We start from the raw sequence: 25581 nt of genomic DNA, 5'->3' as shown, positions 1-25581 counted from the left end.
ATTACATTTTAAGAAAGCTTTTTTTTTAAAAACTATTTTTTCGCTTTTTTTATCGGTGCAAAAAATCTAACAATAAAGTTATGTTTGTGGTTGAAGACTATAAACAAAAACAAAATTTTGTTTCAAAAGTTTTCACAGCACTAGAAAAATATGCATTAAGCAAAGCATAATAGAATACTATGGAATACTGAAGTGTAGAATAAAGCAAGAACTAGTATTTTTCGCAAATACGGTAAAAAGTACCGGCACTCAGGGTGCCAGTACTTTTTACTTTAAAAGCCATTTTTGCCGTAACGTTTTACTCAAAAAACCTGATACCGTAATTTTTACAGTAACTGACAAATCACTGAATAATAGTAGCCGAGGATCAAAATTGTGGTGTCTTCGGATCATCCTCAGGAATGTTTCCCAGATAGTCGCCAATAACCCATTGTGCAGCTCTAGTGCGATGTAAATGAACTACAACTGGGATTATCACTGACTGCAGATATTATGACAGGTTTTTTTCATATCAGAAGAGTTACATATTTCAATTCAAAGTTAAATTTCCTTTGTATAACTACTTTTAATGTTCATTGTAATTAAGAAATAAATTGAGAAGTAAATAAAAGATATAAATTAATTTAAGTTGCATTAATGCTATTTCCGGTTAAAAAAACATTTAAAAAAGTTTCTTTTTATTACTTTTTTACCCTCAAACATATCGGCCAATGTATTTCTTGTAATCAGTTTTCCTTTCCAACACAGCTAGTGAATTTTTGCAGTTATGTTATTTCTCGAATTAACGATAATGAAATAGAAAATGAATAGAAAATATGTAGAACAAATTATTTTTCGAAGATGATAGAGTAAACAATTTTTTTTTCTCCATAGATTATTTAACGCATTTCCCAGTATTATTACTTTTAAAAATTATATGAGTAAACTTTTTAAACATAACCAAAAAAATGCTTATCTTTAACTCAATGGTCATAAATAGTTACTGATTCCGGCCGTGGTAGCCCAATGGTCGGACCCTGGTTTTAAGGTGGCGGGCTCGATCACCGACTCCGATGAGACCCACAGCGTACTTGAAAATCTGTGTAAATCCAAAGTACTATGGGTACAGGCACCTGTTGAAAATTTTCTTCCTCAGATCAATGTCTAAATTAAAGAAGTGGCCTCACAAATGAGCGGTGCTGTCATATGCGTGGGTTTCTGAGCTAAAACGTACTTTCACCCTAGCGGTGCTCTCTTGGCAAACGAAAGGCACACCGTCCTGATTTACAATTATTTTTAATTAGCAATAATTTTACAATTGTTTAGAATTGTTTTGTTTAAATGCTTGGAGTGCCAATTTCATATCATGCTTGTAAAGGAGATATAATAGTTATAAACATGTCATGAAATTTAGAAATTAAAATTTTATAGATAAAAGCTATATATATATATATATTTCTGATGGCTCTAATTAATCTATTATTCTTCATAAATTTTAAACACACATTTTGATATCTGTTTGTATAACCGACTGTATTTTACCCACTTATATTCCCTCTTGTATTTATGTATATATGTTGCAGGACATTGTCAATAACAATAAATATCTTACTCATTATATTATTGTTAAAGAATTGTCAGAAATTGACTAAGTTAAGAAAGTCTTTCATAATTTAATTCAAATTTTGTATTATTGCTTCATTGCTTATTAATAGCGATTGTTTCATTCTAGATTCTTAATTCGAGGGATTTCCATACAAGCCACGAAATGGCAGATGAAACCGTGCAGTTGGAGAATGTTGAGTTCGTGCAATCATGTCCCATGCAGTACAGGTGCAGACGCTGCAGCAGCTTGGACTCGGCCCTTAACAGGGCACGATGTGGACATGGTTTCTGTGGAAGGTGTGTGAATATGGTTCGCGCCGCCAGGTTCCAGTGTCCTGTGGATTCTAGATCTGTAGAGAAAAAAGAAGTAAGTACTATTTAATTTTTGTTAAATTATTGCGATTAATCTTATTATTATTGATGAATTCTACGCATATAAATAAAGTGATTGTTACAAAAACTAATTGTAAGCTGCGTTTTAATCAATTGAAGGAACAGGGATTATTCATACAGCTATTGTGTCGTTCTCGTATTTTTAAATGGGTCTTGCATCTTGAATAAGATAGGCTAATTCTTATTATTTCAGCTCATTTTTTTCTTGATGGAAAAAACAAATAAATGAAAAGTAAATCAATAATAAAAAAATAAAAAACACCAAAATATTCAGTATTTTTAAATCAGTGAAATTGTAAATATTAAACATTTTTTCACAGCTTTTAAATGCGGGCAACTGAAGATGAAGACCTTGGGGGTAATGTAATGAATGATAGACCACACTTTTTCAAGAGATGACATTTTTACATAAGACTAGGCCTTATTATTGATTCCAGATATATTAGGAGTTTTCAAAACTTTCACTGAATAAAAGCACGATACACAAATATATTTTATTGCCTATTTGGAAATCGTTTGGTTTGTCTTAAATCAAATATGCTCTTCTAAAATGGTGGTTTGAATTAAATTTCAATCCACATTTTGAAAATGTGGCTTGTCATTATAGAGCCTCACACCTTACAATTTCACATTGTTCTCCAGTTTTTTTTGTAATTATTTTGAAAACTGTTCAAATCATATATCATACAAAGTCAAAGGAAATTTATAAAAATTTACATATTAATTTTAAAAAAAACGTTTTGAAAAAAGCTTCAACTAACTAAAACCTAATTGCTGGAGGTTGGTGATCTTTACTTCTTAGTTATTTTACATTTGGGTTAACTTTAGTTTATTACACCGTTTGATTTCGTTACTTTGAATACCTAAAGAATTTCTTGTAGGGAATATTTTTTCAATACAAAGATTGCTAAAAATTGTTAAATTCTTCCAACATGATTCACGTATTTATTTCACTCGTGGAACTTTCGTCATAATTTTTATCATATTCAAACTCAATTGTCTGGATAAATAAAAAGAGATAAGAAAAAAACAGGAACTTTAAAATAATCAAAAAAGATTCTGCGGTTTATCATATAGATAAAAGCATTATAATGATTAAGAAAAAAACACTATAACTGCATTTGGTCGTTAGATACATGCTGATATGAAAACGTAAAAGCAACTGATTGAATCAAAAAGTTAATTTTTTTTCTTCAGTTTTATCAGTTGAATTTCGCACTCACATTGCATTCCGCACGTTACCGTACGTAAATTAAACGCAAGTTTTGTAGAGATTCGAGGTTGTTTTGTGGTGGTAATTGCGCAGAGCAGAACCAACACCGAACTTACGTACGCGACAGTACGATATCTCTCGATTACGTATCGTTGTCAGCAACGAATAAAATGCGTTATTATAAATAAGTTATAATCGTTTCGATTTGTATAATTGCATATAAATTTAACTAATTAATCCACTGAATTGTTTCAATTCTGTTTATGATTTAATTTGTTGTTTTGTCTGAATTTTAAAGAGATAAAGGTGCAACAGTACCATAATCGGTAACTTCTAAACATGTGTGAGTGAATTAATATATAATTTGTATATAATACACCGGGACGGGTAACTTTTAAAATTTAGGGACTTTAAATTCGTAATTATCATTTACGTCAAAACAATAATTTCTAGATTTTTATCTCAAACTAAATCTATAAAAATAAACATTAAAAAAAATTGAAAAAAAATGTACGTATGCAAATGTTAGATTACTAAAAACAATAATTAAGGAAACATTTCTTAAATTTTTTTTAATCTTGTATATATTTTCTTATCATGAATAAATGCGAAAAAAAGTTTGCAAATTATAAGATTTTTTTTAAACCAGTACATAGATTTTTTTAAACCAGGGGAAGGTATTTTCTAGTGGTAGAAAACGAAAATAGATTTTTTTTAGAGAAACAGATTTTTTTTTTTTAAAAATCATCATTAAAAAGTAATGATTCTTTTGCCTTGATAAATATATTTATATGACAGGATATTTTTTTAAAGCTAACTTATTAAATCGAAAATGGAATACTAATTAAAACTTTTGCTACCATTAGGAACTATTTTTCGTACTTGACGAGGAAATTCCGAAGATGTAAAAAGGTATATTATTCTCATTAATTCGGAATTCTAAGCACAATAGTATAGTTTTGTTTCAAAACAAGTTTATATAGAAATCTAATTAAAGTTAAATCTGTGAAGAAAATAAATAAAATAATTAGGGAACATTTTAGTTAAAAAACAAAACATTTTTTGAATAAATATAATTATTTTATTTTTGAAACGATGTTCTTGTATGATGTTTTTGCAGACTATTTTTTTATATCACTACTATCGCTTCCATATTTCAACCATATTATTAGTTTCGATAAAGAACTAGTTGTTCCATTTACCTCAAATCATGACACATCTGTGACAAGTGGCAATAATAAAATATCCAAACTAGGTAGTGAGTTTTGTCCTTATGACATTTGTTATTTGCAATAGAATAATCCTCGCCACATGAACATAAATAGACAGCTGTGTCAATTTTCGGTGACCTCATTAGTGTTAAATGAAAAGAAAATGTTCTCTTAAACTAGGTGTGAATTTTTTTTAAAGAAAATTAACAAATTTTTATAAAAATTCGAAAATGATTCAAATTAAAATGCCGATTACATTTATTATTAAAATAATTATGTGGATAGACTTTTTTATGAATGGCAACTGCAGAAAATTTATCTTGTAATTTTATCATCTTGTCAGTTAGTTCACCATTTGGAGTTATTGCGAAGATTGTGAAAGAAGCCGTTACCTTCTCAAGTAAGATATTCCGTTGTAGAATGGAACAAGGGAATTCGTTCAGACCGTTGCATAGCAAATGATTTTAAAATAGCTTACAAATCATGAATCTGGCATTCAGAACATAGTAAAAAGACCATTCTTCCTGTAACAATCAAGAGCACATAAAGTCATGACTTCTATAATGGCGTTCTTTCCCACTTGATTCCGTGACTAAACAATATCATTCAATTGCCAACAATTTTTTTAAAGAATGAAAAGTTAAAAAAAAAGTTTTTCGAAGTGATTAACCCTTTTGGCAACACTCGGTTTAAGAGGCGTAGTTTTATGTTTTTAGTTTTATTCTATTTTTCCCTCATCAAAAACAGATTGTATTTGTTGCGGTTTAGCTTCTTTAAGTGGATCGTTTGCACGCCTGGATATTACAATCTAAATATCTGTATCAAATAAGTGCTTCGGTCGTTATATAACCAGTCTACCATCAAGTGCCAGATGTAAATTACAGTTCGTGCACCTTGAAGAAATTTTATTCTTTATTTACCTTCAAGTTTAAGTGGTTTATCTTCTTCAGTTTATTTACTTCGTAAGATAAATTGCTGGTTTTAAAGGCGTGTGAATAACACCTTCACAAACTTATAGAAAAACTTATCAAGCTGTCTTCAAACTTGTAGTTTCTCAATGAATCAATTAAAGCATTAGTTATGGTTATATACTTATAGTTATTAAAGATTAAGTCAATATGGTTGCCTTATTAAAGAACTATCTTTAAAGAAATCAATAAGTTACGACAGGAAATATAATTATTCTAGGAAAAAATGGCTTAGTTTGTCAATGAATCAATTGAACCTTTGATCATTTATTTTAATATCAGAAACTTATTAACAAAACTAATTAAAAAGGTATACGATTAGAAATAAAACAATTCTACAAAATTCAGATTTAGCGTAGATTGAATTTGAAATTTGAATAAATATCGTGGGTATTAAAAATGTTAAATGGTTCATTAAATTTAAGGTATCCGACTATTCTCAGAAACTTTTTTCAAAAATATTATTATAAAATTTTAAAAAACTAATTTATTTGTCTTATTATGTGTAGAAACTTCTAAAACTAGCAGAAAAAAATATTTATATTATTATTTTTTTAAACTGCCATTTTAGGTCAAAATAAGCCATTTTTTTGCATGTACGCAAAACACTAAAAAAAATTTCTATCTATTATTCTAATGCATAAAATAAAAAAATCCTTTGAAGATTTTATTTAGATGGCTATCAACTATGTTTTGAACTATTATCTTAAAAGCAAGTGCATATACTACTGAGTTAAGGATCAATGTAGTTAAAAAAGAAATTTTTTAAAAATTACTGCACTTGTCTTTGCGATAAAACATGCATAAAAATGAAATTCTACTTTTTTCTCTTAGTCTGTCGTACAAAGCATGAGTACTATAATCGTAGACACTCAAGAAAAATTGTAGAGAATTATTTTAAATACAACATGAGAAAGCGCGTTTCAGGTAGTGTAAAATGTGAAGGGAAAAAAATCTTATTTTGAGATAAACACTGATTAAAGACTGAAAATCATTAGTCTATCCACTGTTACAATTTTTCACAAAAACTGCTATAACTTAGTAAATAATTGGAGTATAAACACAAGTAAAGTATTTTTAGAAAGCTAAGCGTACAAGGATTATAAATTCATATTTAACTCAATTTCGAAAATTTTGCCCAAAATCTCTGTCAAATCCATTCCCAAAATAAAATGAACAATTTTAATATTCGTTGACGAATATGTGTCTTCAATTTACGTGATTTCTAAATCCGTTGTTGATTAACAATAAACATAATGAGTAAAAGTTTTATAAAAGAGTTGTTATCTCAGATGCCTATCACGCTTTTAAAGATAGGAAATAAAGGATACCATTTCAACTGACTGATCACTTCAGTTAGATTAAGAAAAAAGTTGATGTATCATTTTTTTAAAAATTTTTCTGCCATCGTTAATTGAGAACGTATCTTAACTTATTGCAATTTGCAGGTTACTTCGAAAGGAAACAGTTGGAAGAGTAATTATAGTGTTGAAGGCAATTAGAAATATCTAATCTCTAATTAAATTTTGATTTAAGCTTTCTTAACTCTTACAATACATGGTGCGGAAGTTAATGGGTAGTTAGTTTTTATAAGTTATAATCTTATATAAAGCTGCTATATCTCGTTTATCTGACCTTGATTCCCTTATTTATTTTATTTTATTCTAAGGTACTGAAAAGCTTCGCGTTCTACAGAATAAGCGTTCTTTCTTTTTTGATTTTGATTGTCAATTAAATAGCAATAGCTCGTCAGTGCGCCGTGGTAATGGATTTTACTCAAAATGCTCATAAATGAAACTAGACATTGCAAAAGTACGCTTTTTTTTAACGTTTAACTATGAACCCAAATTTAACATCTATGGCAACTATTTTTTATTTTATAACCGTCGTTGAACAGCAAACCCAATTTTTGGGCTTACGACTACTAATGTTCAGTTCCGTAGCCTTGTAATTTTGAACCCATCCCAGAAGACAAGGGAGCTCCTGGATTATGTATTAGAAGAAATTTTCTTTAGTCGAGAATTTTGATAGAACTAACCAGCATTTGCGTTGCATGGAGAAGAAGCTCACTGAAACCTAACTAGGTTAGCCTGACGGCAAGGGGACTCTAACCCATGATCCGTTAGAGTCCCCTTGCCGTCAGGCACCCACTGAGGATATTTCACATCAGCACTGTGGTTGGTGCGAGCCGGGTGCGGAATTCGTATCGACCAGCTATGTTTGAAATACGAACCCTGTTCACTTTATTGGAAAGCTAATGCTCTATCTTCTGACCCACCACGGCTCTATAATAATTTTTTTCATGAGATTTTTTAACGGATTTCAAGTATTTTCACGTTGCTGATTTTGAATCTTCAATCAGTTTCTCTCGCTAAGTTGCAGTTTTTTTTAAAAAAAATGGAATTCTTAGTGTATTTTTTCGTTGAAATGTTTTAAAACGTTATATATAACAAAGGGTAGCACAAATGTTGCGATAAACTTCTAGAAGAGTGGCGATCAGGTGACCGAGTGGTTAGCGTGCCAGTCGTTGTGTGGCAGTCAATTAGTAACATTTCATTTTATGGCGAATAATTTATAAGGAAATCTCGATTTTCTGTTATACTAATTTAAATCGAAGAATGTTTTTAAACTTTAACAAAAATGTGTATTCAAATTAATAAACAGAAATGCGTAGCAAAAAAAAAAAAAAAAAAAAAAAATTGAAGAACCAAGTGCGATTTGAATTGGTATATCACGCGTTCATAGGAAATGATTGGTATCATATAATCATCAGTTTTCGGTATGGATGATAATTGACTCATGATAACTTAATTAAGAGAGAAATAATGACCAATTGCAAAAGTTAAGTAATCTCCCAACCGCCAATTGTTGGACTGAGAGATATTCCATAATTTCGCGAACCAAATGGCCTGAATGGTACTTGAAAAGCTGGTGCATATCATCTGAAGTTGAATAGTGTATTTAACTGAAAGTTACGGCATTTCCCTCAAAAAATTATTTTTTACAGCAAATGAAAGCTTTTTTGAGGTTAATGAGTTTTGTGTTTTATTTGAATGCAATTATTATTTAAAAGTCTTAGAGGTTAATGAGTTTTGTGTTTTCTTTGAATGGAATTATTATTTAAAAGTCTTAGAGGTTAACGAGTTTTGCGTTTTCTTTAAATGGAATTATTATTTAAAAGTCTTAGAGGTTAATGAGTTTTGTGTTTTATTTGAATGGAATTATTATTTAAAAGTCTTAGAGGTTGACGAGTTTTGTGTTTTCTTTGAATGGAATTATTATTTAAAAGTCTTAGAGGTTAATGAGTTTTGTGTTTTATTTGAATGGAATTATTATTTAAAAGTCTTAATGATAGTATGTGTTATTGCGCCTTAAATCTTGGAAAACAATATAACAGTTTCTGCATTTTTTTGTCACATAAAAAACGCATTTACATAATCAGCTTAAACGAAACTATGTTTCTCTAACGTTCGAGGAAGTAAAACCCTGAATCATTGTTTATAAATATAGTGTGATTTTTTTTTTCCTTCGCGTAAATCTTTCGTAAGCATGGTCAGGTAAGTGAGACGCTTTAAAAATACATATATCATGATAAAAACGAAGGCTGGTTAGCTGTTAGTATTTTTATCTTTTCATCAGCTAAAGAAAATGCCTCACCTACTTTTTACGCAATTTTAACTTACGCTTTTAAGTTTGGAACACTCATGCCTGTAATTTTCTTTCATAAGTTATTTATTTTTTTTGTTTTAAATAAAGTCATTTTTAGATGAAACCAAGAAAAATATTTTGAGAAAAAATGCTTGAAATTGTTGTAGTCAGATATAAAGCATTTATTTTAAAACTATTATTAATAATTTTTTTTTTTTGTATTTATTGTTGGGCATTTGAAATGTTAAGGAGCTGAAATTGATATTTTTTAGCACAGAGCTTCTAAGTAAATAAGTTCTACCGATAATAATTTATATTTTTAGTTCATTACACTATTTTTTTTATTACGTTCACGTTCTAAATTAGATTTAAGTTATACGAAACTAAAACCCTATTATCTCATATTTAATCCCATACCAATTGAAATCTGACCGTTGATTAAATTACGGCACGAGAAATTTTGTGACGTCTCTCTCATTAACACACATCTCCCATTATCACGATTAAACTATTTGATGTAAATACCAAATGCTGTTTCCAATACTAAACAACGTTTCCGCTAATTACTGAATACTGTTTTCACTCTTTGATGTAAATACTAAATGTTTCCACTTTTTGAGGTAAATACTAAATTCTGTTTCCACTTTTTGAGGTAAATACTAAATTCTGTTTCCACTTTTTGAGGTAAATACTAAATTCTGTTTCCACTCTTTGATGTAAATACTAAATGTTTCCACTTTTTGAGGTAAATACTAAATTCTGTTTCCACTTTTTGAGGTAAATACTAAATTCTGTTTCCACTTTTTGAGGTAAATACTAAATTCTGTTTCTACGTTTTGAGGTAAATACTGAATTCTGCTTCCACCTTTTGAGGTAAATACTAAATTCTGTTTCCACGTTTTGAGGTAAATACTAAATTCTGTTTCCACGTTTTGAGGTAAATACTAAAAGATGTTTCCACGTTTTGAGGTAAATACTAAATTCTGTTTCCACTTTTTGAGGTAAATACTAAATTCTGTTTCCACGTTTTGAGGTAAATACTGAATGTTTCCATTTTTTCATGTAAATACTAAATTCTGTTTCCACGTTTTGAGGTAAATACTGAATGCTGTTTCCACGATCAAGAGATGCGGTGCTCTTGAAATATTTCCCCTTTTTTCTATTCTATTTTTGTTCACATTTTTTTTTAGTTTTGCGTCGAACTTGGTTTCTAGAATGTTTAGTTTTCCTTTATTTATATCTTATAAATTAGCGAAATTTAAGGAAAATACAGTGACATTTTTATATAAAAATATCGATAACTCGTGTATTCTTTAAGAACGGGTCGAGACAAACAACTGTTGAAATATAGATAAGTGACACTACTTACATTTCATAATCTTCGAAGATATTAGAGTTATAAGGTAACATCTATAGATTTTGTAAAACTGGCATAAGTCTGAAGGATACGAAATAAATATTTAGTTATTTATATTATTAATGACTCCACTGCTGTATAGTCTCCAGTTTCTGTATTGTATCTCCAGCTTCTATAGCGTCTCTCCTGTTTCTGTACCATGTTTCCAGTTTCTGTAGCTTGTTTCCAGTTTCTGTAACATCTCCCCAGTTTCTATAGCGTCTCCCCAGTTTCTGTAGCATCTCTCTGGTTTCTGTAGCGCAGAGGTCGCCAAAGTGGTCTATATAGAACCCCAGGGGTCTATTTATTAAAAGTGGGGGTCGATCTGAGTCAGGGGGTCGAATGAATGGGAGTCGATCCGAATCGGAAGGATCGATTGGGGGTCAAAGAAAAAACAGTTCTTAATATGTAAATCACACATATCTAATTGAGTATGCAAAATTTGTGAATATTTTTTATAATTGACTTAATATCAGTTTCTTTATAGCACATAAATTAATAAACGCATCATCAAAAACGTGGACATCAACCTGCAAGATGAGTTTGGTGAATTATTATCGGATCTTGAAGCAAAGACGCTTTTTAAAAATTTAACAATAAGTAAACTTTGAACAAATATAAATATAATGCAAAAATTGGTAGAACTTTATGAAATAGCTCAGCCTTTTTATGCTAGCTTTTCCAAGTTCCTATATGGTTGAAGCCGGTGTCAGTCACGTAAATTCAATCTTAACTAAGTACAGAAATAAATTAAATGTGGAGTTACGAAGGGATTTAAAATTAAAATTGACCAATTTTGAACCCAATATTGCGAACCTTGCAAAAAAACACCAGGCACATTCATCTCATTGGTTAAGAAGCAATAAATCTGTAGTTACTTTACTTATTATTTCTACTTATTTATAATTACTTATTATTTAATAAATATTAAGGTATTTAAATTTCAACATTAATATACTTTTCATAAAACTATTGTTACACAATGTACTATTACTTTAATAAATGTTTAAATCATAAAATAAAATACAAACACAGTATCTAATAGAGTTTTATCTTAATTAACAGAAAATTATTTTTATGGGCGTCGATGGAGATTTCGAAAAATTATATAGGGGTCGAAGATCAAAAAAAGTTTGGCGACCCATGCTGTAGCGTCTCTCTGATTTCTGTGGCGTCTCTTCAGTTTCTGTAGGGCCTCTCCAGTTTTTGTAGCGTTCCCCCAGTTTCTGCAGCGTCTTTTCGATTCGAGTTCTCTCCGTCATTCACTGAGTATTGTATGATTATAAATGCATATTAATTGTTGCTGTAGCAATTTTTACTCTAATAACTAGTAAAATCTCAATTTTATAGCTTTTTAAATAAAATATGATTAATCTTTATCACATTTATTTTATTTGAATATCAATATTTTGTAAATATTGGAAATGAAAAAATATATTCATTCGAAAATACTTAAAAGCGTGGCGGTCAATATTATTATTTATTTGAAGAACAATAAATATTTATTCAAATGTAAAAATTATTTTAGAAAACTTTCCATTTCAACTCCTTCAGACCGTTAAGGCATTCTGACCATGACCCGCATTTGAGGGTAAGTCCCAAGAATCTGTCACGCATTTCCTTTTTTCATTCTTTTCCAATAAAAGGTGGCCAGTTCTTTCTTAGGATAGTCGCGTGCGCTCATCTTATTCTTCTTTAATGCCTTTTTTAGCACATTCAAAATATAAAATGTTTATCAGGATCTGAATTTCTACGATGGCGTAGTTTTAAACTATTATCTTACTTTCAGATCTTGTCAAGAGGGTTGGTAATATTTCCCAAAAGAAAGAGCCAAAGTTTTTCAAAGCTGGGATAATATCTCATTAAATTTATACTCTTTATTTATTTATTTACAAAAGTCTGTTGGTTCTCTTTTATTGGAGAACGAATGCCTCCTCGGAATACCCTTGACGATACCCATGATTCCTGTGATAACTTTTCTCGAATATGAGTGCCAAAATTTCACAACGATGAAAACATAATCGAGCTTAATCTATGCATTTTGCAATTTTGAAGCTAGTTTATATTATTTTTATAAATCTCCTTCCTGTTCTATTGACGTCATCCATTGCTGCTCATTATCGTTGTATCTATTTCATGAAATTAAATGCTTTGTAAGGGCTGTAACGTATCAAACTATATAAATAACAGTTCTGTTTCTTATAAAAAACGTTTATTCACAAACAGTAACAAATTTAAAGTAACCGTAATTGGATAGTTAAAATATCATAAAATAAACTAGAAAAACCCGTAACCCGTAATTATTTGAAAACTCAAATTCTAAAACAAAACTAATATCTAAAAAAACCAACAACTCTGTTGTTCTAAAAAGGTCTTCTAATTTTATCGTCTGCTTTTATTTTTTTGTTTATCTCTTTATGTGTTTATTTTCTTTTATTCATGCTTTTGCTAGCCCGTTATTTTTTTATATTTTAACTTTTATTCATGGATTTGCTAGCCAATTATTTTATTAATATTTTTATACTTTATAGGGCGTAAACGATGCCATTACTTTATTGTTTAAATACGTTATCCTTTTGACGAAGATGGGACACCAGTGTCCCTTTTATATATTTTTCTGAAGCTCTACATACAAGCAAAAATATATTTTGGAATTTTTTAATTATAAAAGACAGTAATAGTTACTAAAAAAATCTGTTAGATTATCGGAGTTATATTTCTATTAAAATTCAAAATCCAAAACAAGTAGTTTGAAAATTTTTTTTCACTTATATTCAAAAATTTATCAATAATTGATTTCTTAAATTAAAGAAATTTCAGTGGTGAATAATTATTTCTCTTAGATCTACATAACAGCAAATAAGTACAAATTTTAAAAATTATTGTTTGGAAGTGAGTCTTGTTTGGAAGATTTTGCCTTTAATGGAAAAAAAAAGATACCGGTGTTTCATAACCATAAATAATTGAAAGGTTAAATATAATATTTTTCACATATTTTGACCTAAATTAAGACAAAATATTGAAAAAAGTATGAAAAATATGTTTAATAAAAATTCTGCTTCAAATGTTAGTCGTAGTCTTGAAAATTAAGATTTATTAGAAGTGTAAAATCTCCTAGTAAAGCTGTTTTCTATCAAAACGCTTGTCAAGAAATTTCTAAACTACTTTCTACTTTAATTTCATAACGGCCTAGTTTACGGTTCACTAAAGTGCTCCAACTTATATGACAAATACAACCAATTGGCGTGTCTTTCAATAGGAAAACTTATGTGGGAACAACAATAAAATGTGCCCCAACTTATATGGGAAGAACAATGATTGTGAAATTCAAACACCAAATGGGAAACACATAAATGCAAATTTGCATATGTTTTAGGGATTTTCCTTGGTATGAAGAAAAAAAAGAAGCTTGGCTGTTATATTGGAAAAATTGTTCAATTTTGATTGTTCTAATGAATAATTGGATATAAAAATAGCAATTACATATATAGCATGTATAAAGATTCCCACCCCGAGAGGCTAAACTAGATCAGTTAAACTAGACCAACAACCCATTAATTGATTAGTCTCTAAATTTATAATCACAACAATGAATTTTTTAAAAAAATTTTGTGGCCTTGTTGCTATATGGCAACCTATGCTTTTGTTGCCTTATTGCTATGTTCCTGGTATGAAGAAAAAAAGAAACTTGGATGTTATATTGGAAAAATTATTCAATTCTGATTGTTCTAATGAATAATTGGATATAAGAATAGCAATTACATATATAGCATCTATAAAGATTCCCACCCCGAGAGGCTAAACTAGATCAGTTAAACTAGACCAACAACCCATTAATTGATGAGTCTCTAAATTTATAATCACAGCAATGCATTTTCCTTTTAATTTTTGTTGCCTTATTTGCTATATGGCAACCTATGCTTTTGTTGCCTTATTGCTATGTCCTTGGTATGAAGAGAAAAAGAAGCTTGAATGTTATATTGGAAAAATTATTCAATTTTGATTGTTCTAATGAATAATCAGATATAAGAATAGCAATTACATATATAGCATGTATAAAGATTCCCACTCCGCGAGGCAAAACTAGATCAGTTAAACAAGATCAACAACCCATTAATTGATGAGTCTCGAAATTTCTAATCACTACAATACATTTTCCTTTTTTTGTTGCCTTATTGCTATATGGCAACCTATGCTTTTGTTGCCTTATTGCTATGTCCTTGGTATGAAGAGAAAAAGAAGTTTGGATGTTAGATTGGAAAAATTATTCAATTTTGATTGTTCTGATGAATAATGAGATATTAGAATAGCAATTACATGTATAGCATGTATAAAGATTCCCACCCCGCGAGGCAAAACTAGATCAGTTAAACAAGATCAACAACCCATTAATTGATGAGTCTCGAAATTTCTAATCACTACAATACATTTTCCTTTTTTTGTTGCCTTATTGCTATATGGCAACCTATGCTTTTGTTGCCTTATTGCTATGTCCTTGGTATGAAGAGAAAAAGAAGTTTGGATGTTAGATTGGAAAAATTATTTTATTTTGATTGTTCTAATGAATAATGAGATATAAGAACAGCAATTACATGTATAGCATGTATAAAGATTCCCACCCCGCGAGGCAAAACTAGATCAGTTAAACTACATCAACAACCCATTAATTGATGAGTCTCGAAATTTTTAATCACAACAATGCATTTTCCTTTTAATTTTTGTTGTCTTATTGCTATGTGGCAACCTATGAACGCGAGCTTAAAAGTAAGGTACTTTCAAAATGATGTCGGTTATAGCATTGTTATCGAAAAGAAAACTAAGTTCTTTGCATTGGTCATTCTAACAGAAATGTTATGTTTCTGCATTGGAGTAGTAGTACTGAAGAACTCCGACTGCATGAATTAATCAGTTTTAAACTTCTTTAAAAAATGAATATAAGAGATGTTAACAATGCTCAAGTCTTTTTAAAGCTTTTTTAATTTTTTTCCCTCTGAAATGTAAGCGAGAAGATTAAAAAGTTATTTATAAACTTTTAAGAAAAATTAAGATTTCTTTGGATATGGATAACCATAACACTGATAGCATCTCTTTCATGCCAATTTTAAAGTACAAAGCACGACTGACGAATTTAGTTCATACACAAAAAAATGAAAGCCACATACTTGTAATCAAAGTAACATCGCCATTTTGAAACTATATAATTTATGCTTATCGATATGCAAATCATGTATGGAGTACAATACTTCATTCACCCATCCTACTAACAATCTGAATCAGATGAAGTCTCCATACAACAACCCTTGTCAAGGTCAGAGGCAATGCACCCTCAATAGAGAAACAAATCGAAACAATTACAGGCGAGATATGCGTCATAAATAGATACAGACAGTGAATGGTTTGTGGTATAAACCTTCAATTACCTGTTACACCTTCGATTCAAATGTATGATATGGTTGTAGGCAAAGCGTTTTTATGCCGGTTAAGGAAAAGATAAGAAATATAGCGCCTATTTTATATGAATATAGTTTTAATTTATTATTTAAGTAAAGAACTTTTATCGAGTGTTGATTATTGTAGTATGCATAAGCAATATAAAAGTTGTCCTTACATAATATGAAATTATTATTTATATAAAAAGTTTCATCCCCATTTTTGTTGATAGATATAAGAAAGTCTAGCTACCTTTTGTAATTTATCATTCGAAATACTTTTGATATTTTTTTACAAAGAATAGTTTTTTTACAAAATTTTCATCAGAAACTATTTGCCCTAAGTCGTTGAAAGAAAATCTCACTAATACCAGTATAGTTTGTTAATCAGAATAGGATTGATATTTTCTTCAAAAAATATTTTATGAAAAGATTTTACCAAAATCCGTCCCAGATATGCTTCAAGCTGCCACTGAGGATCGAAACGATGAATCATGATCGATCCTCAGTGGCAGCTTGAAGTCCACTCAGCTTCAGATCCCATGCTCCACTATGTTCACCACGTTGTCATCTTGGTCAAGAAATGGTGGAGCATTACCTTCCATAAACCCTCTGGCTCACAGTGGGCTGTGGCTAGAATGCTTTTACACCTGTATCGTTTGTTATTTGAAATATGTTTGATATTTCCTATGAACAGCCTAGTCGGGATAACCTGGTTGGTAGAGCACTGGGCTAATGTCCAAGAGGTCGTGGCTTCGATCCCCGCCGGTCGAAGACTCCCCGTGTAGTAAATGGTGACTGATGTACTTTAAATCTGTCGAGTCTCACAGTGCTCCATGTTCCCATACCAAATCGTTCCTCTGGGGTTATTGATCCAGGAATTTCCTTGTCTTCTGGATTGATTCCATAACCAATGGATTGGTTGATTTCTTTATCTTCTGGACAAAGCTACGGAGTTGAGTATTAGTAGTCGTAAACACGAAATTAGGTCAGCTGTTCAACGACAGTTATATAGAAAAAGATAATCTTACCAGAGCCGTGATGGCTCAGGGGATAGAGCGTTCGCCTTTCAATCAGGTGGACCGGGTTCAAGTTCCAGGGATTACTGGTCGAATCGAATTCCGCATCCGACTTGCACCGACCACAGTACTGACGTGAAATATCCTCAGTGGTAGATGGATCATGGGTTAAAGTCTCCTTTCCGTCAGGCTAACAGTGGGAGGTTCTCGCGGTCTTCCTCTCCATGTAACGCAAATGCGTGTTAGTTCCATCAAAAAGTCATCCATGACGGCAAATTTCTCCCAATACTTGATCCATGAGTTCCCTTGTCTTCTGGATCGGGTTCAAAATTACAAGGCTACGGAGTTGAACGTTCGTAGTCGTAAACCCATAAAATTGGGTCGGCTATTCAACGGCGGTTATAAAATAAATAAAATAATCTTACCAGGAACTTAGCTGATCTAATGTTGTAAAGTAAAAAACTTTCTCAGTCTATGTCCACAAATGGCTTACTTCTAGAAGCCCTATGCCTATAGTGTTTTGAAAACATTAGTTTCGTAATAACAATAGTGGTATAGTGCTTGTTACATTATTTATTCACATTTAAAAAACGGCAGTAATAATAAGCTAAAATATATATTTAATTAGGCATATTTTAAAATAAAAAGAGTACGAACTGTAGATAAAATAAAAGCCTACCTTTGACAAAATCAGGCGTCTTCAATTCAAATGCACGCATTATTAATTATCTATAATCGTAAAAGAAAGAGGTTGTCTGCGTCTTAAAACTCTAGATTTGTTTGTTCTTGTTCTAGAGTCCTGATAAAAAGCTAGTTAAGAAACTGATTCTAAAATTGATATGTTATTTATTATAAAAACTTTTTTAATAAATGTGCCAAGAAAAATAAATTCAAAATTTTATCACTTCCCATTATGCAGGAATCGGCATCTATGATTGCACGACGATTTTCTTATATGCAGTCAAGCATGCATAACTCTTTAACTGACAAAAAAATAGTATGGGTTAAATTATTTACTTAAATATATGCCTTAAAATAATTTCATGGTTACAGAAGTCACTTGCCCATATCAATGTGTTGCTTTAATTCCCCCTAATCCAAAAAAAAAAAAAATTACAGTTTGAAATAGATAAGAGGAAAAATCACAGTAAGATAGAAATTTTTCAAAAGATAATTTTGCAACTGAAAAAGTTTTTCAACTATTTGTGCCAGGAAAACAGGTTTAAAGGTTTGGATATTGATCATTAGTAAAAAAAAAATGTATTATGTGAACAATTGAAATTCATTACGAACTATTTAATGTAATAATGTAACACGATTATTTAATGTAATTTAGTAACTGTAATTTTTCAGTATTCGCGATCGCAACGCTCGAGTACGCCGTCTAGCGGGAGCCTGTAAATATCGGACATTAATTTATCACGTTTTCATTTAGTTCCATCAAAGTCATTGACTGAATCAGACGCCATTTTTTAGCAGCAAATAGGAAACAAAATTTCCCTAAGGAAAAGGCCGAAGAACTTGAAAAAAATCTCCAGAATATTAGTAAATCTTTCAGGAACAGAACACGCCAAACATTTGAAGAAAAATTCTTCAATAATTTTTAATTTCTATTATCAACAAACTTGCAACTGATGACTTCCGATTTCGGATACTGTTACAGATGTGTGTATTAAGGTAAAATGCATTTCTTCTGTCTTCAGTTCATTACGAATTAAAGTGAAGTCAACATTGCTTTCGTCATTCCAGTGAATAAATATGAATTCAGAACATACAGAATTGTAATAGTTATAGAATAGTATATATTTCTGTATCCATATAATTCGGAAAACAACAATAAAAAATTATCCAAGTTACTTGAAATAGTGCCATTTCTGCTGATTCTTAATTAATTTAAATCGTTTTCTTGGTAAGTTTTTTTTAATTTTGAAAGAATAAGTTCAACTAGAATTCAGCTATTCTGTTTTTAGCTACATATTCAAATTCATATCAATTATAAAATTTTGCTGTGTAGTATGTTATCTAAAAGTAATGAAGGTATAAACTATGTATCTATTATTTGAGAATAAAGTTTTCAAACAAGGAACTTATCATTTTGGAATTCTCCGGGAATCATAAATCAGGTAAGTGCAATGATTTTTACAATAAAAAATTTGCTTGTAAATATTTTTTTTTTTCATTTGATGATGGTTCTCTACACTACAGAATGGGTTTTTACGTCTGATTAAGAACTATAGGAATAATAAAAAAAGAAACAATATGAAAGTTTTTATTTCAATGTAAAGAATTCTTAAAATCGTTTTTTTATCCTAAGAATTCTTTATTTTCCGTTTTTTAGTTTATAATTTTTTGATAAAAATTTTTGTCAAAATACTTTTTTTGAAAAATTAAATGGTATAACATTATGTGTTTATGTATACTTCTTGTATATTCCAATGTTTGAAGTAATATGATTCAGAAAAGTATGGAATAAAAATTCGGTACTAACGTATTAGCGCCACCGCCGCTACAGATTTGGCGGTTTTTAAGAGCCGCTAATCTACACTTAAAATTTTTGCGACAATTCATAAAATAAAACACTTTATTTAAAATCAAAATAGTTAATCGGATTTCGGTGGAAAAGGAGCCGATATAGAGTTTAGCATAGATTCAAAACAATCATATCGCCATATGAACTCTGATGAATAAGATTCCAAATGAAATAACATTTCCAAAACGTACGTTTACCAAGATAAAGTTTTATGTTGTGGGAATTGGTACATTTTCGTTTTTTCGGTAAAATATTTCCCTCCTGAAAAAATAAAATTGCATCTTGTTTTGTTTTTGGCAAATCCCAAAGACGAATATTCGTAGCACTAAAAATGGCGACAAAAAAGAATTGTCTTTTTTTTTTGTTTTTGTTTCGTCAGCATTCTTTATTTTACATTTCTTAGTTTCTAAATAATGATTTTTATTGAAACTTGAAATTTTTTGATAAAAATTGTTGTCAAAAAACTGTTTACAAAATTAAATTTCATAAAATTATGAGGCTTATGTATACTTTTTGTTCATTTTAATTTTTGAACTAATAAGATTCTTAAAACTATAGAATGTAAAGTTTAAATGGGCCTTTCATGTTATATCATTAAATTTAGTAATACTATTTCTCGGGCATTAGGTTTTAACTCTTATAAGAATATACATATTTTTTTCTGTTAATGTACAAATATTTTTCCGATGTGTTTTGGATGTTCCTTCTCTAATAAAAAGAGATACCATTTTGTTTCCGGTTGTACAAGAAAGAAGATCAAGCATTTTTCTTTTTTAAATTTAATAAGCCACATTAAAGAAGGAACGTTGCAATGCTACACGCTACATTAACGACGTCTCCAGAGTAACTGAATGACGGTTCATATAGAAATCGCAGGTAAGCGTCTCATACAACAACGCCCCCTATAGTTCGTTGCGATCGCGAATTTTATTATATTCTCTAGTTCGAAAATATTTCGAAAAAAAACAATCATTAAAATTCGGACAAAATTGAACACAATAGCTGTTTTGGCTGGAAATCTGTTTGCGATATTTTCTTCTTTAATAAAAATATTTTAAGTTCCATTTTTGTTAGTACGTTTATTTAAAATTTAAACTTCATTATCTTCTGCTATTTTTCTCACGAAGAAATTATGTTTCTATTTTTACATTGAAAAAAATAGTACAACAGTAAACCATTTCAATGATAAAAGAGTAAACCATTTCAATCCTCGAATCTCAAACGCTTAAATAAAAATATTTTAAGTTCCATTTTTGTTAGTACGTTTATTTAAAATTTAAACTTCATTATCTTCTGCCATTTTCTCACGAAGAAATTATGTTTCTATTTTTACATTAAAAAAAATCGTCTGCTATTATTTATTCACCTTTCGCCTTCACAATCGGTTTAAAAAAATAATCCCGATTTCTTGGAACAAATAAATTACAAAATTCGGTCAGTTTTCAGAATCTCGGTGAACGGAAACAGGTGAAATTGCAAACCATGAAAGCGTGTAACGCGTGGGAAATAATCCTATTTAAATTGATAGGAAAGACGAAGTAGGACTATTCATGCATATCTACTAACTTTGTCTTTCTCTAAAAATCTGTTATTACTTTGGAATTCGGGTAGAAATAGCTCGTCTTTTTCAAGATATTAGTAAAACAAATTACAGGCATATATGTACCATTTTCGTCTTCAAAAGTAGGTCGATGTTTTATAACAAAATTGCTTAAATAACCTTGAAGGATTGATTGTTATATTACATCTCAAATGAAAAGGATGTCACAATGAAAATGTGCTATTATTGTTATACCTAAGTTGTTGAATTAATGTAGTCAAGAATTAATATCACCAAGTTATTGAATAACTTTATAATTGATTTTTTTTAAACTTTACTTTCAGGAAATTTGAAAACGAAAGTAGCTGTTACTTAATTATATTTAACTTGTTTAGAATGAAACATTTTAACGGAAAAGTGAACTTTTAATTCTTTGCAAATTATTTTTTGCTTGTGAAATACAATAATAGTAGTCAGGCAGTTGGTACTACGAACAAAAGTTTGGGGCATTTCAAATGTTTAATTCTGAATTTAGTTAGAAGTAAAATTTGGAACATAAATTTGGAAAATAATTAGAATTAAAATTCCGTTTAATGGTCTCAATTCTTGGCAGATATCTCATCAGATCTTATCCCGCCTCTTTTGACGCTTTATAAAAATAATTCCAATTTCTAGTGCATAAATATCTGGGATTGTGTTTCAGTGCAGTTAATTTCATTTGAAATATCTGACTAATGATACGAATAGGTGATTTATTAAGCACCTTTTATTAAAATAACGTTTTTGTAGAAAAAATACCCCACAATATTAGGATTCAATAAAGAACTTTTAGATTGTGCTATTAAAATAATTAAATCCCTTTCATTAGTTCTTTTAATCAGTTCAATCCTTTCATCTTTTAATCAGTTTTATCAATTGAAAAAATTATTTTAAAATAGTTCCGTACATTTTTGAAAAATGATCGAAATTAAAGTTAATTGCTAGAAGTTAATTAGCGTAAAAAATCAGCCATTTGATTTGCGTGCCACAATTCCTTGAAAGAACTCTTAACAGTTATAAATGTTAAGAAAAGTTGTTCGTTATTAATTTTTTAATTTGTTTGCACGCTTTCAATATTTTGTTATGAATCTTGAATGCAATGGTGAAACGAAATAAGAAGGAAACTTAAAAAAGTGGTCCTTGGTTGAAAAAAAGAAAACATTACGCTCATCGTTCTACGCTAGTGATTTTTATGAATGAAAACGCCTTGAAATTGGACTTACAAATAGTCTGAAGACAATCACGAAACATTACGACGTACCTTTTAAGTTTTATTTTAAAGCTGTTTGTGCTTATATAATGCCGAGTATTGTCCAATTTCCTTTCTTTATTTAGAAAGAGAAAGGAAAAAAAACTAATTTTCTTTTTATATATAGATGAAATTAATTCGCATCAAACTTTTTAAGACATAAAATGGTTGCCGAAATATTTACTTTCTTTTCCACACTAAATAGGGCAGTTAGTTACTTTTTTTTCAAAAGCTTTTTGTTAAACTTCGGTAATTTTAGCTATCGTCTCTTAAAGGAAAACTTTATTCGAAGTTTCTATGCAAAATCATTATAGTAAAATAAGCTTTGTAAATTCGCATAACTTACTGATTATTGACTAAAAACAGTTTTTAATCAAAACAGATTGATTGAATTTATTTTATTAAAATTAATAATAATATTTTGAAATGATAAAGCTAACTTATTGAATAACCGATTGCTTAAGATAAATTTCCGGAATATTCCAGATAATAATTCTGTTCTTTTTTTTAAATGAAAGAGGGAATTTTACCTTTATTTTAAGGGATTAAACTAGAGATAAAAGCTGTTAGAAGTAGGGAAAAGTTCTTTGAATTTTTAATAATAGTAAAACAAAAATTTAGTTTAATTCCCGATAGTAATCAAGATATTTTTCATTTCCTTTCATTTCCAACTAACAGAATGTTACCTTGAAATTTGAAGAAAGCTTTGTACACTCCATAGAATAATATGGGGTTGCTTTTTCTCCCGATCGAGCGAGCATTAAGATTAAGATTATAAAATTTGAAAGTTTTAACATGTTCCTTGTAAAAAAATTATGAGCATAGCATTTGTATATACTTTAACTTTCATTATCATCTTCTACCATTAAATCAAGATGCTGATAATGATAAGTGAAAAGTTTCTTCAATTTTTTCCAAAATCTTTGATTTGCTTCTCTTGATTTCCAATTCACAATTGCTGCTTTTCCTATTTCATTTGACCCTATTATAGGGATGTGTAACGTAACTGTAGAAAATGTTAGCAATGCTTAACCAATATTCTGAGTTGTTAATCATTAATATATATATAAAAAAAAAACAAAATTGGCTATCTTAATAGATTAGATATATATATTACTGTTCTCATAAGTATTTTTATTATTTCTGGAATTTTAAAAAGATCGCAGAATTTCTAAAAAATAATTTTTTTCCTGTTTTTATGATTAACGCATAATTTGCGAGAGCAAAAGTGTCACTATTTCTGGAAATGATGATTATTTTTGATGACCGTGCTGTGACAAATATTGTACAATTCTTTCTCTTTTAATATTTTTTTTTATTTCCCGTGCTCTGTGACAACATATTTCATCCATTAATATTTTTCAGTTTTTAATTAAAACGAACAATATCATTTAAAAACATTTAACTATCAAAACTAAACGAAATGTAATACATAATATTACATTTTACATCAAATAAGAATAACATTTTAAATCGTAGCTTGATGTTTTAGTTAAAAAAAAAAAATGTGAAACAAAAGGATGCGCATGTTTACTAAAAAGATACTGCAAAATGAAATACAAAATCGAATTTCTTTGTTGTCAGAGTGTTATAGTCGGTTTTCCTTTCCGCGTGATAAAAATGCAGTAGCTGTATCATAAGCAGCTGGACTTGTGACGCAATGACACATTCCATTTCGAAATCTTCTGTCAAAACAGTGAACAGCTTTTTCGTTTATACCTACCTGATGGAGATCTACCTATTTCGTATTTGAGCTCGCGTGCTATAAAAATAACAAAAGTTTTCTGCCTAGGAAGTAGAATTTGTTTCAAGGACGCAATAACTGCATCGATCAAGATGACTGTCGAAGATTTCCAACTCGTATTTCGTAAGAGAACTATTAATTTATGACGCTTCTTAACGATGCGCTTTTTAAGAAAATTTATAGTGTTAAGAGGCGTGTTAGCTTAATATGCAAGTTTTTTTTTATTTAAAAAAATGGATGTAGTTCCAAAGACTTCTTTACGAAAATGTTACATCGACAATATAGGCATGGCTCAAAACGCGTTTTTGAAAAAAATGAGTATAGCTCAAAACGCGTTTTTGGAAAAAATTAGTATTGCTCTAAATGCGCTCGTTAAAGGAAATGCACATAGCTCACACAGCCTTTTTAATTTAAGACAAATGAACTCATATTTTTTAATACTTCCGCTACTCTTGGCAAAGATGCGCACCGTACCAAATCATTTTATTTTATAACCGTCGTTGAACAGCCGACCCAATTTTTAAGTTTACGACTACTAATGTTGAACTACCAGGGGTCTGTGTAGGTTTTCCTGAGAGGTACCTATTTTGTGAAAATTTAGGCATAATTTGTGAAAATCAAAAATTATATTAAAAAAATCAACACAAAAATATGGATTTATCGTTTCTTACGGATACAAAAATAAAATTTTAAGAAAGAGTATTTTGTGAAACTACCGTTTTTCCTAAAGTTGAATTTGTGAAGATACATCTAAACAGTAGTAAATTTGCCCTGGACAGACCCCTGACTACGTAACCTTATAATTTTGAGCCCTATCCAGAAGACAAGGGGACTCTTGGGATCAAGTATTGAAAGAATTTGCCTTCGTGAAGAGCTTTTTGATGGAACTAATCCGCGTTTGCGTTACATGGGAAGGAAGACCACGAGAACCTTCGACGGTTAGCCTGATGGCAAAGGGTCTCTAATCCATGATCCGTCTAACACTGAGGATATTTCACGTCAGCACTGTGATCGGTGCAAGCCGGATTCGGAATTCGTATCGACCAGCCATCGCTAGGATTCGAATCCGGTTCACCTCATTGGAAGGCGAACGCTCTATCCCCTGAGCCATCGCGACTCGTACCAAATCATTGTGAAAACTGGCTCAGTTTTTTAAAACACTACGAATTAACCTTTAGTTCCTAATTTTGGACCCTATTACCGATATATGCCGAATTTTATCATCGCGATGAATTGTTAAAAATTATTGACATTTAAAATTGTAACGCAAATTTTTTTAAACTAAACTAACTTATATAATTTTAATATTAATCAATATTTGGTACTAAACCGATTCGCCGATGCAAGATTCAACTGTTTTAGTTATTTATTTTTAAAATCTTTTATTTATTCAGGTAAAAAAAACAAACTTTTGACTTAAATTTTTGTTGACGACGAAACCTGATAGAAATTTAACAGATTTTTTTTTTTTTTTTTTTGTAAGGTAGTTGAAGTTAAAATTTTTGCATGTAAATAAAATTCTAACAGATGCAGGCTGGTTAATGATAATTAATCCTCATTATCTTATGAAATAATTTAATTATTATTAGTTAACTAATTTAATTATTCATATATAATG

At 29.9% G+C, this 25581-nt stretch overlaps 1 protein-coding gene across 1 annotated transcript in view; it reads left to right on the top strand.

Annotated features, from left to right (window-relative positions):
* Positions 1 to 25581, top strand: part of LOC107446585 (TNF receptor-associated factor 6) — a 73337-nt gene that overhangs the window by 9963 nt on the left and 37793 nt on the right. The window contains exon 2 of the mRNA XM_043049679.3: positions 1712 to 1951. Coding sequence (XP_042905613.1) covers positions 1748 to 1951 — 204 coding nt within the window. The 5' untranslated portion in view covers positions 1712 to 1747. The remainder of the gene's footprint in view (positions 1 to 1711; positions 1952 to 25581) is intronic.

Source organism: Parasteatoda tepidariorum, chromosome 4, assembly GCF_982258835.1.
Source record: "Parasteatoda tepidariorum strain Cologne lab strain chromosome 4, Ptep-v5.0, whole genome shotgun sequence".
NCBI lineage: Eukaryota > Metazoa > Arthropoda > Arachnida > Araneae > Theridiidae > Parasteatoda > Parasteatoda tepidariorum.
This window is presented reverse-complemented; position numbering and strand designations above follow the sequence as displayed.